Here is a 13,588-nt window from a genome sequence, read left to right on the forward strand (position 1 = left end):
GCAGGACGGCACCGATTCAGAGCACGTGCTGGACCCGGCAATCTCGAACATGCTCATGCATCCGCGGCTTCAGGTACACACGGTTTTGACGGATTGTGGACTGGTGGCAGCCGACAGCACAGTTTCGCCGCTGCAAGCATCTACGCACTTGGCACTTGCAGCAGAAAAGCGTAATTTCGATTCTCTTAGAAGCCGCGTAACGCATTTTCGTGCTCCGAACTAGCGCACAGTCTTCAGCTTCAGCCAGCCAGTCCATACCCCCCCCCCCCCCTGCTTGCTATAAAGACCAGGGTGCAATTCGGAAAAATAAAGGGGGGGGGGGGGGGGACCTTGGAGGGTTGTGCAATATGCCCATTGTCAAATGAAGTGTCCTGAAAGGGCCTGGAATCTTCTAACCTGGAATCTTCCCTTTTAGGTTCGAAATCAAGATTTCCCTCAGTCACAAATGGTCGAAGACTTCCCAACGACAGGTCAGTCGATCCTGTCATTGAAAAGTCCGCTATCGTGTTATGATAACATCCTGTCTATGGAAGCGTCATCATTGGTCCAGCAACATCGTCAGTCAACATCGTCGTCTGTCTGTGCCTGCTTCATGTTGTTCTAATAATTATATAAACCATCTTCACTGAAATGTGCTGTCCTTCGACAGAAAAGCGATGCATAGGGAATAACAATAATTATAAAAGGAGTTTTTGCATTTATGTTTAAAACTCTTAAGAAAGCTGGGAAAGAAACATTTTATACATGGAAGCTAATGCTTCATATTAACACACCTTTCCAACCCCCTTTTCAGTCTCAAGACGAGGAATGCACAGGAAAACGAGCACATATTACACTATGTAGCCCATCAGCAAAATGAAATGAAGAAGCAGATACTTATTGCTGGCCAAGTCTTGCCCAATCCAAAGGTTAGCGTCATCCCAGGTTGTCAGCTGACCACTATATAAATTTGTTTTGCACAGTGACTGTAACCTCCCATTATCATGCCTCCTTGGACAATAACGACAACTATGATATGACACGAGAAACAAGAGACCCTCTCACATGCTCCACGAACTGAGTTAGTAGTCCACCACACACAGACATCTGTCGAGACACTCTGCAAGACAAACCAAAGATAGCTTACTATTACTAATGGTGTTACTTGCACATCACAAGAAGAGTAGTAGGTAAATAATCTGCACAAGCCCTATGTGGAGACAGCCTTCCTCATAAGACACGCCAAAGTGAGAACTTTGTTCAGCACTTCAAGGCTTACTTAAGAGTACCACTTGTCTGCGTAATGCTTCAGCAAATTGGCTAAAAAAGTTGTCTAGTTCCATTAAATGAACAGATAGGTTATAGCTTAACCCGTTTATCACGAACATGAAAGTGTCACAATAAATGGTTGTTATCAGTAGTTCATTGCATATGGACCCGCCCATAAAAAACGTTCACTTAGTTACCAAACTTTGTATTTTTATTAAAAAGAACAAACAACCCCTCACTTGACTGATCAGGCCTTTTTGAGTGTTAAACGACGCCCGCTTGCTCACGAGTGAATTCAACCACTTGCGCAATGAACTCTCGCCGTTCCACTGAAGCGCGATATCCCTAAGCCGAACCAATCATTCCTGGCTAGTTAGTTGTGTGCAGCATGTCGCTTACTTGGCTTTCGCTGTCGCGAGCTAGTTCGCTTGCAGTCCAATGTATGCACGCTTTTGTGTTCTTCGCACATACTTCAGTCGGGATCTTGCTTGGCTGTGGCGAGCCACCTGTTCGTTCAACAACGAAGGATTGTGCAAGCAAAATGTGGCCTTGCATGACGCAGCGAACGCAAACATGACGCGCTTACACTGCAGTCACTCTGCCGGGCAGCCATGAGCAGCGATGAGTCAAGATGGCACGTTGATCACCACTGGCCACCTCGCCATTGCTCTTTTTTGATGCTTATCCGCATCGCGGCAGCCGCGCAGAAAACATTACTAATCAACCGGTTTTTTCAGTCACCTAAAGGTGAAAACCTTTTGCGGCACATTGTGGTGTTGGAGAGTTGAGCATCGCAGTGAACTTTTATGCGACAAAAGTTATTGCTTGTCGCACTTATGGCTTCTTGCGTTCCAAAGCATTGTTTATCGCCAGCGATCATAAATGCTACCAAAAATTTTGTCGTGCTAAAGCTGACCGCAAGCATTCATGCTGCCTCCTAGTTCCCCCCCCGCCCCCTCCGTTCTGCCAATGAAGTAACGCCTGGAAAGTGAGTGACCTCGCTTGCAATGTTGGAAATCTGCATGCGGTGCTCGCCACAGTCTATGATATATTCATCGCAAGTAAACTGTTGCGGGGGCATGCGCGAGCGCGCACCCATTAGCACATGCTTTAAAATGCCTGTGTTAACTTTTCTTCCCCCCACTTTGTATGCATCATATTTTTACCGCGATTGTGTCAAAAGTGTTTGTAAATGTAGAAGGCTTTGAAAAGTGTTCGTTTCATGTGGACTCAGTTTCAAAGGGTAGCATAGGAAAATTCTAAGTGCACCAAAAAATGGCCGTTATAACAGATCGTTAAAAGTGGGTTGGACTGTACTGGCATTTACACAACAGTGAAAGTAAATGTTGCAGTTTTTAAAATAGAACACTATGTAAGAAATTAGACTAGGCACGCTGTCTTCGTTTTATCAGCCATCATCTGGCTACTTCTAGCTGCAGTCACGATACTGTGGCCATAGCAATGCATGGCTATTTTGTTGCCTATAAGTAAGTTAATTACCGTTGCAAAACTAAATTAAACACTTGAGTGTCAGCCGCTGGCTGCTCTTCTCGACTGTGTTCACCGATGCTCGCACTTATTCAGCGTTTTGCAAAACTGCCAAACAGATCAACACCAGAAACTGTGGTTCTGTTCTATTGCAAAGTGGCTTGTGTTCATTTGCTAGTGACGTGACCATGACTTCCAAATAATGCCCTTCCCATGCATCACTACGGTAATCAGCATAACTTATATTACAGGGCGCTCACCACCATCCTTGAGGAAGACAGTTGGCACGGTGCCAAACTTCTCAAAGTTGGCTCGCTTGTATTCTTCGTCTTCGGCTACGACAACATCTGGCTTGCCGCGCTTGCCCTGGATTGTCACAGGCACTATTTCCTTGGCAAATATACCTTCCTGTAAATAATAAATGTCACAATGTTACAAATTTTTCTCACGGAGACACAGGAAATTCTAGGGGGAAGGGAAATAGTCACAACTGATTATGCATGCTGTTAATAGCTGGAGACAATCAAATTGGAGCATCTAAGTGTTTCTGTTCTAAACTTAATTTTAAGCTAACAGTTGTTGGGGGCATAGCGGCATCGAAGCCCATCGCATTGTAATGTTTTTTACCTGTATATTACCTTTTTTAGTAGTACGCAAAGTGAAATAATAACAAAAAGAACTTGAAACAGTATACTGGGAATACATTACCGCTCCTTTTTGCGAAGCAAATTTTATTTGTATTGCTCCCATAACAAAAAATGACTTCGATTAGACTTTCGGTGAGCCAAGTTTTATAATTGTCAATCGTATACACTTTTCAGCTTATTTTTTCTTGGATCACCATAGGGTGCTACAGACGTCTCAACGTAGGCTCATAAGGCATTTTGCAAAGTTCAGAATTTTATTTTTGAGGCTATTGGCAGCGCACACTGTCAAAAGCAAGAATATTATAAAATGGTACGTAGTATGAAGCGTTTGATAGAAATAACATGTATTTTATGAATATAGTCGAACCCTTTTATAAGAGACACTGATATAAGAGACAATAGTATAAAAGACACCAGTGTGATTTCACTAAAATATGGGTGGATAAGAAAATGCATACAAGATACCCTGTTCAGAAGGGACATCTCATATAAAAGACAAGAATTGTTGCCCAGAGCATGCTTCTTCTAAAAGGGTTTAGCTGTATAAAGGCACACACTGGGCAGCAATTCTTGTCTTTTATAAAAGGAGTCTCTTATAAGCAAGGTATCATGTATGCATTTTCCTATCAGTCCCTATAATAATGTATACACACTGGTGTCCCTTACATCGGTGCCCAGGGTTGCCACTGGTGGCTACCTTTTGCCAAATTGGCAAACTTGAGGGGCCCATGGCGATCTAAAATGATTGGCGACATGGCGAATCATTAGCGATTTCCGACTTAGTTTCAACCGAGTTGTGCACTACATACTCAGTATCTTCAAAACGGATAGGCGACAATTTTTTTCCTTCTAGTTATTATAGTTTTAGATCCACCAGTAGAAGGTGCAGCTTACACGCAATTCAGTACACCTATCCTTTGCATACGTATTTATTCAATTCACTTACATCCTGGAGACACTGGCCCACTGGTGTGTTGGCCAGCTATTTCCCCACAAAATTTAATCCAGCGGACTGTTTCGCATCCCTCGTCGCTGACTTCAAACAGTGTACAATCCTCAGTGCCATCAACGCATTGGATAGACATGCCGCACTCCCTAAAAGAGCGCACAATCAAAGTTTCCGAGTTGTCGTTCCACGCTGTAGCCCCTCCAGCGAGGCTCTGCTCAAAAGTCCCGCCCAGCTTGAACGTTTGGCGGCGACTCCGTGGCTAGGACAACGTTCCTTTTATAAACAGCAGCATAAGAACACCGCTTGTCCGGCGCCATTGAGCTATGCCTCACACAGACCACTCAGAGCGAGCCTTGAAATAACAAACAGCTCGCCTCAACACTCTCCACAAGGATGAAAATGGCGACCTTGCGTGTGTACTTAAGGGGAGATGCGGGTCGAAAAATCGCATTTTTTGCGAAAATTTCCACTTCTGAGATATTGTTTCTAAAATCACTTTTGATCATTCAACTATCATTTCCCTAAAGGTCATAGCTGAATTCGAACAAGAAAGTGGTAAAAAGTCCATCTGCACTAGCAAAGGTAGCTCCTGAAGTCGCGAATTCGCGCATCCGACGGCTATTTTCGAAAATCCGCCACTCGGCAACACGATGACGTCCGCCATCGGGGTTTGTTCGGTGACGTAGATCAAGGCTCCTTCAAGTGTACATGTGTCTCCCTAGTTTCGTATTTTAGTGAGGAATTTCACAAAACAGTCGTTTGCAAGTCGGTTGACAGCCAAGCTGCAGTCACTTCGAGCATCTCTACTGGTCACATGGTACGCTACCGAGGCCGCCATTGGCTACATCTGATCGGCCTCGCTCGCTGAGCGCTTGCGACGATCGGCACTTGCCATGCGTTTCTACGTTTTTCTGAGTTCACCATGGATAACTCGAAGAAGCGAGACTTCCGAGCACGAAAGTTTGCAAGCAAGAACAAGTACCGAGGGCATCGACGTAAGCCGAAGCGCAAAGCAGCGGTAGAAGAATGCGAGCCGCGAGCCACTAGGCCTAATCAAGGCAGCGGGGATACGGCAGCTTGCGAGAACTTGGACGAAATCGACGCCGCATCGAAAAAAAAAAAAAAAGATTGAACAGTTCGAAAGCGAGAGAACGAAGAGTGTTGGTGGCTCTGTGAGCGGAGTATTTTGTGACATCAGCGCACTGACATAGATGGTAAGCCGTGCTGTTTGTCCAACATGCCACACCGCTGGACTCATCGTTCGCGACACCGCAAGTAAACGTAAGGGCCTCTCTTCGTTCCTCAAGCTGCACTGTGATAACAGTGAGTGTCCTGAGTCAGTGCTTTCTGCCGCGCACAGTTCGCGACGTGTTCTGCTGGAAAGAGAGCCCACCGATGCCGGTGATGACTGGAGCTACCGAAGCGGCAGCTTCGCTGTCAATGTGAAGGTACCGTATTTACTCGATTCTACCGCGCCCTCGATTGTAACACGCACCCAATTTCCACCGCGAAAAAAAAAAAAAAAAAAACGTAAGACATCGATTGCAACGCGCACCCATTTTTCTCGCTGGCCCGCACGATCACACCACTCGAAAAAACGACTCCTTTCGGGAGCGTCTTCCATTTAAATATGAGGTACGGGCGAAGCTTGTGCCCATCCGACATGTAACAGAGCATTGCCGTCACTGTAGTTTTACCGTGGACTGATGTCAGCACGCGAACTTGCTTCGCCCCGTTCTTCTCGACGGTTGTGGTGCCAGGCATGTCGAAGTAAAGAGGCGTCTGACCAGCATACCCGATTTGCCCAAGCAGGTAGCCGTTGTTGCGCCGCAAGTTTAGAACGAACCTCTGAAAACTGTGAAGCTTTTCATCGTACTCCACTGCAAAACTTTTCGCATATGCATGTTCCCCTTCGGAGGGAAAAGCCTTTCCTCTTCATAAAGTTAGTTAGCCAGCACCTGCTCGCTTTAAACTGGCTTTGCATTAGACCTTTTTCTAAGACTAATTGCATAGCCCGCACTTGGAGCAGTTCTGTCGTCACGGGCCGCTGTGCCGCTCGCTGCTCAAGCACATACTCGCCGAGCAGCTCTTTGTTTGCGGAAACCGACCTTGCTGTGGTCCACTGAAGCCTTTGCGTGAAGCCTTGCTGTCGACAATCTTCTGCTTTTGTTTCCGCCGGTCCCGCATGCACGTTTCGGGAACTCCAAACAACCGCGATGCGGCCCGATTTCCGTCCGTTTCTGCACACGCGATGACTTTTCTTTTAAAAGCGGCATCGTGGTGCACTCGAGTTTTTGGAGTCGGCCCTTCCACGCCGTCGATGCTAATGCACTACTAGATGACGAACTCCTCAGCACACGTACGAAGTGCCGCACATGGGAAACACATAGGCAGAAATGGCCGACGCGCCATGCCGACGCACGTAGGGGGCGGCCATTTTGGATTTGCCGATGGCAATAGATTGACCGTAATTTTTTTTGTTCGTACTCGATTCTAACGCGCATGCGACTTATGAACTCGCTTAACCGGAAAAAAGGTGCGCGTTAGATTCGAGTAATTACGGTAGTTGTGGCTGCGCGTCCAATAGGCAACGGGCATGAACAGCTGTCGCGTTTTTGCGCTATTCTTACACTGCCAATACCTATGCATCATAAGACTTTCATTGCAATCGGCAAAAAAGTTCACGCTGCAGCTACCAAAGCTGTGCAAGAAAACCTGGCAAAAGCGCGGATGAAAACTAAAGAGAAAGTGGATGGGGCTGATCTTGCTGTCATGTATGATGGCACATGGCAAAAAAGAGGGCACAAGAGCCACAATGGCATCGGCACTGCTGTGTCTGTGGACACTGGTTTGTGCCTAGATATTGAAGTGCTATCGAATTACTGCCTTGCCTGTAGCCAGCACCAGGACTTGGGTGATGAAGAAATGTGGCAAGCATTCCACACACCTGTCTGCAAAAAAATACAGTGCTCCTCTCATGCCATGGAGACTGAGGCAGCTTTGCGCATATGGGGCAGGACATCCTCATACACAACACCATTGCGCTTCACCAAGTTCCTCAGTGATGAGGACAGCAAAGCTTATACCGCTGTCGCTGAAGCCAAGGTATATGGTGAAGTTGTTGTGGACAAGGAGGAGTGCACAAACCATGTGGCCAAGCGTCTAGGCACTGCACTTCGGAAACTGCCAACACGACTTCCACGAGGGGAAAAGCTCACAGATGGCACAATTCAGAAATTGCAGAACTATTACCGCATTGCAATCACAAACAACAGAGGTGATATTCTGAAAATGCATCGTGCCATCTGGGCCTCGTATTTCCATTCATCATCGAGCAACACAGCAGGCAGCCACCGATACTGTCCAGAAGGGGCGACTTCCTGGTGCAAGCATAGGCGAGCCGAAGCGCTTGGGGAGGCCCCACCCGACCACACACCAATCTTGACCAAGGCTCAAGGATTGACTGTGCTTCCCATTTACAAGCGCCTCACAGATAAAAAGTTTCTGGTGCGTTGTATCCAAGGGAAGACCCAAAACGCTGCAGAATCTTTGAACAGCAAAATCTGGTTGTTGTGTCTGAAGACTAACCCCCGAATGCAGAGATGTTACTTGACTCGTTCTTGACTCAAGACAGTCTTGCCGGTCGCCATAAATCGTTCTCGAACTTGCGGATGACTTGAAGGCGACTTGGCTCGGTCGAAGTCAGGACAAGTTTCAAGTCAGCTGCGGGGCTAGCTTGAAAGCGACTTCACGCGTTATTCCAACATGGCCACCTCACGAATGGACGTCGCGTGAAAGGTGGCCGCTTTTGAGTTTGCTTGCCTCGCCATAAGCGTAGCATTTTTTGAGGCGCACTGCCTTGATTGATTTGTGGGGTTTAACGTCCCAAAACCACCATATGATTATGAGAGACGCCGTAGTGGAGGGCTCCGGAAATTTTGACCACCTGGGGTTCTTTAACGTGCACCCAAATCTGAGCACACGGGCCTCGACATTTCCGCCTCCATCGGAAATGCAGCCGCCGCAGCCGGGATTTGAACCCGCGACCTGCGGATCAGCAGCCGAGTACCTTAGCCACTAGACCACCGCGGCGGGGCAAGAGGCGCACTGCCTGCCGAAGATTCTTGGAACCGCTTTACGTGACCAAGGAAATCCGATGGAGTTGTACGACGAGCAACAATTCCACGCTAGGTACAGATTCATGAAGAACGCCGTGGGGCAGCTGCTCGTTATGTTGCCGCTCCGTGAAAGTGGGGACAACCGAAGACAGCCCGTGCATCCAGTGTTACAGCTACTGATGGCTCTCAGGTTTTACAGCGCTGGCACATTCCAACCAGTCAACGGAAATTTCGTCCGCATTCCGTAGTCGACAGTGTGCCGTGCAGTCGGAAAAGTTACGCTACTCATCGCAAAGCACCTGTACGCGATGCTGGTGCGCTTTCCGCAGCCGGTGGACTGTTATGAAGTGGCTGAGTTCCCTTGCGTTACAGGTTGTGTCGACTACACACACGTGCATATTAATACCCCCGGTGTCGACAACGCCGAAGTGTTCCGTAACCGCAAAGGCTATTTCCTTTTTTCTATAACACGACGACACTTTCCGTCTCTTTCGGTAAAAAAAAAAATTGACTCGTTGCTGCGTCCGTGTGCCTCGTCTATCCTTTCGTCCCGTCTAGGGCACTGTTTCTCGCTCAGAAAGACATCGCTTGTAGCCCAACGCTACGTAAAATTACATACACACAAAAAAGGGGGTTGCCCCTATCACGGGTTTTTTTATCCGCGTCACCATCATGCAGCGATACATTGCTGCGCCCCGCGAGACAGAATTCTGCTGAGGGCAATGTCCTGACCCCCGCTTTTTTTCTCTTGTTTACCAAGCTCAACAAAAGGATACGAATCACATTTGTTCCCAGAACTTGTTTTTTTTTTTTTCATAATAACTGCGACCTAGCCCATTACAGGCATGCACACAGGTGAACAGAGGCAAATACCGTGAAAGTCACGTCACCTCGTGAGCCAGGTCAGCCCAAATACATGCCATGGCGTTCGATTGAGAAAAAAAAAACGACGAAAGAACCCAACGCGATGCTTGTTTCTCCTCCAAACAAGCAACCGTGGAGAAATGCACCGCATTTGGGTGGCCACTAAAACCAGCGGGCAACGAACGCTTTACAGAAGCAACACTGCGCAACGCTGGGGTGGCAGGCACCACGTGCCGCTCGTTAGCCGTAAAATGGCAAGAATATGCTTGCGGCCCTTCGTTTTTATAGTTATCTTAAAACGTAGGCTCTTTTTTTGGTGTAATGCATGCCTTACGCGAACAACTGAGCAGCGTGTTTCTGCTTTGAAGCTCGTTCTTGACTTGACCAAGCAAGAGAGTCTGAGCATCTATGAAACGCGAAGGCTGACTTGGGCGTTTTGAAGTCCGCTGCTTGCTTCGCGCCGGCTTGCTCAAGTTAAGTTGAAGTCGCGAGCCAAGTAACATCTCTGCATTCGGGGGTAAGTTTGCCTCCCGGACAACAGTGCAAACTGCAGCTGCTATGGACGTGCTGTGGTTCAATAAAGGACATTCAAGCTTTGAACACGTGCTAGAGGAGCTTGGTGTAGTCCCACCAGATCAACTGATCACCCTGGGCCAATCCCGTGACCAGAGGAGAATCGAAAAAATGCATGTGAAACAGCCGAGGCAAGGGCTCATCGGCGGAACGTGGCAAAGAAAGCGCGCCTTGATGACTCCCTTCTCAAGCGGCGAGAAGGATCCACATATGAAGCAGGACAATTTGAGGTGCTCTAGCTGTGTCCCTTCTATATCACCAAGTTTTGTGCAAATCACACTGTGTAATCATGAGTAAACATATTTACAACTTTCAAATGCATTTTTCTCGATTTCCATTTTGAGGTAATTCTCTCATCTTGTGCACAATCTTTTTTACGCATAAAATAGTCCTATCTTGATGAAATTTTGCCCAGAGCTTAAGGGGGGGCGCGGCAAGTAAAGTGCCGATTTTGGTCAAAATATGCGATTTTCTGATTTATTTTTTTTCGTAATCTTCAGACCTTCAACTTCCTTGTTCTAAAATATTACAGCGAAACGTGCGCTACAAATCCCGCAAATAGTGTTTTTGCCGAGGCTAGTCGCCGAAAAGTGCGAAAAAAAAGCCCCTGAAACGGTGTTGTTCACGCCGCACAAACGCGCCAAGTTGTTGACCGTGGGCCGCCATTTTGGTAGCTTTGGAAAGAGGAGAAAGCCGGCTTCCTGATGGTCGCGGTCTCGTATTTCGCCGAGTGAAAATAAAAGCGCGAGGAGCAAGTAAAAAAACGAAAACGAAGAACGGCAATTGGCTGCGCGGGTCACGTGGTAGCAGGCGCGACCTCTTACTGGTCAAAGCTGCGCCGCGCACCTTGGCAACCTTGGAAGCGCGAGCGCATCTGCGGCCGCCGTGTCGAGAATCATCCGGCGTGCGCTTCGTTTTTTGCCAGTTTGCTGTTTTTGTGATAGTTCGCGTGCTTTTTTTTACCAAGCTTTGTTTACATCGGTGGTCTCTTCTGAGTGCTTGCTCATACTGCGGTGCTATGTTGCCGCAAAAAAAGTTCCGGAGCGTCCACAAGTACGGCAAGCGTCGGAAAGCTTGGAACAAAGGGCAGACGACTGCGGCTGCCGTCCCAGTCGCAGTTCCGGACGGAGCATGCTCTTCAAGCGTCACGGAGCCTCTACTCAGACCCTTCGCTGATTGTTGTGAGGCCGAGAGTGTGGAAGGTGCCACATCGTCGTATGTCAGACCGCCGGATGCCGTCGACCGTGATGGACGCTCTCGCAAACCCGCTTGCGGTGGCACCGCGTCGGCAGCCGTTGCAACTCCGGGCGTGCGCGCGTCGAACATTCTATCGCGAGTTTCGGCCCAGATTCCGAGCAGTGAAGAAATCGCGCAGCGGGCGCAGACAAGGCGGGATGTTTTGGATGCCGTAGCATCGAAGTCCGCTTCAAAGCGAAAGCTCGAGCTTCTGAACGAAGGCTGCGACGAAAATGACGGCGGTAAGGACTCCACATTCTTCATTGTAAATAAGAAGATGCTGAACGGTCTGCTTTCGTCAGTAAAGTGCAACAAGTGCGACGAAGGGTCGATACGCCTCGAGACTACGCACTGCCTTGGACTCGCAGCGAGGATGGAACTTTTTTGTGACAATTGTGGCAGAGTGAACAGTGCGTGGTCGTCCCCGAGGTGCTCCGGGCAACAAAAAACGAACCCCTTTGAGGTAAACGTGCGTGCTTTGAGGGCTGTGCAGTCAGTTGGCAGAAAACAATCTGCCATAAATGACATTTTTTCTGCGATGGACATTTCGCATCGAGCACTGCACCACAAGTCCTACCAGAGACTGCAAAGGAAGTACAGCCACCCTGCCACCACATCAGCTGCCACCCGCATTGAAGCAGAAAGTGCACAGAAGGTGCATGACATTTACAAGGACCTAGGAGGAGTGCCAGGCAACATTGACGTCATTTACGACGGCACGTGGATGACGAGGGGGCACAGAAGTCATATTGGCGTGGGCTGTGTAATCGAGCTGTACACAGGCTTGGTCTTGGACCACTGTGTCCTGTCCAACTACTGCCAAGGCTGTGCTGTTGGCCCCAAGCCTGGTGACGACAACTATGAGGAGTGGCTTGAGAAACACAAACCACAGTGCCAAAAGAACACCGATGCTAATGCAGGCCAAATGGAAGTAGAAGCAGCTAGGATCATGTTTGAAAGATCGTTTACCAAGTACAAGCTTCGATACATCAATGTGCTCTGCGACGGTGACAGCCGTACGTACCTTGCCCTCACGTAAGACAAGGTGTATGGCTACATGGTGATTAAGAAACAGGAGTGTGTGAACCATGTGAAAAAAAGAATGGGCACTTCCTTGCGCAACCTTCTTGATGAGCACAAATCCAAAGGCCGAGGACTGAGCATGGGTGGCAAAGGCCGGCTGACGCAGGGCCTGATAAAGAAGTTGAATTATTATGGCTGGGCCATTAAGAGCCACCCCAACGATGTTCCTGGCATGGAGAGGGCCATCATGGCCACTTATTACCATGTAACATCCACAGACCAGGATCCACACCACAACCTGTGCCCAAGTGGGACTGACTCCTGGTGCCCGCACAATCAGGCATTGGCCAAGGGAGAGCCGCTGCCGCCTCACAAACATAAACTGCCCCCTCACGTGCGAGTGGCACTGCTGCCAATCAACAAGCGCCTCTCGAACAAAGAGCTCCTTGAAAGGTGTGCGCAGGGAAAAACCCAGAACGCTGTGGAGAGTATGAACAGCCTCATTCGGTCACTCCAGTCCAAGAGCCAGTTCGCCTCCCTTCGAAGTGTGGAAAGTGCAGTTGCAGATGCAGTCTGCCGTTTCAATGGTGGCTGCAAGAGTGCGCTGCAAGAGATCACTGCTCAACTGGGCTTCAATCCAGGAGACTGCTCTTTGTGGCGAGCAGCCGAAAAGGATGCCAAAAGGGTAAAGAGGGCTCAAAAGGCGCATTTTTCCACGACAAAGAAGCGCAAAACTGGGTTGCGCTCTACAGAGGCCAAGGCCACAGCATCTCAGGATTACTGCCCAGGAGGATTCTGAGTGTTTTAGGCATGTTGTGAACTTCCAAACAAGAGTGAACTTTCAAAGTCAGTTTTCTCAACTCTTGATTTTCGCCTATGTGCCTTCGCTAGAACATCTGTCATTTTCTAACAAAGACTGATAGAGTCGTTCCGTTTTTTGCACTAGGCTCAGGAGGCCTTTAGCAGTGCAATAAAGCTTTATCTCTCTTCTTACTCATCATTTAAAATTTTTAGAACACATTTTATAATTACTGCGATGTGTGCGCAAAACAACATCCATGTTTTAAAAATTTTATTTATGGTTACAAGAACTAGAAAAATCAACTAATAGCTTCTTTGCACAAGTTGATGCTTTGGGAACATAATAATATGAAAAAATAATTTCATTTAGCAATAATTATCTCTTTAAGTGTGAAGAGCATTAATTAGTATAATTATGCTTGTAACTCAAAAAGTACAAGAGGTATTTGAAAACGGTTTTCATATTTGGAATCCTCACAATCATCCACATACACACACCAAATTTCATCACGAACAGTACATTAATAAAAAAATTAGTTTTACTTGCCACGTCCCCCCTTAATCAGCCACTCTAGAATACAAGTATCTACTTCAGGTTGCAATATACATCACAGATGTTTTGTTACACAACTTGATACACT

General features: G+C 47.7%; 1 protein-coding gene across 4 annotated transcripts in view; it reads right to left on the reverse strand.

The window, feature by feature from the left end:
• The window catches only part of Acat1 (Acetyl-CoA acetyltransferase 1), a 48,684-nt gene that overhangs the window by 17,471 nt on the left and 17,625 nt on the right, over positions 1-13,588 (reverse strand). For 3 of the 4 annotated variants that reach the window (XM_037425404.2, XM_037425407.2, XM_037425408.2), the window contains exon 9: positions 2,997-3,144. In XM_037425404.2, the coding sequence (XP_037281301.2) occupies positions 2,997-3,144 (148 nt within the window). The remainder of the gene's footprint in view (positions 1-2,996; positions 3,145-13,588) is intronic. The other variant, XM_037425405.2, reaches the window with a different exon arrangement.

This window comes from Rhipicephalus microplus, chromosome 5 (genome assembly GCF_043290135.1).
Source record: "Rhipicephalus microplus isolate Deutch F79 chromosome 5, USDA_Rmic, whole genome shotgun sequence".
Taxonomy (NCBI): domain Eukaryota; kingdom Metazoa; phylum Arthropoda; class Arachnida; order Ixodida; family Ixodidae; genus Rhipicephalus; species Rhipicephalus microplus.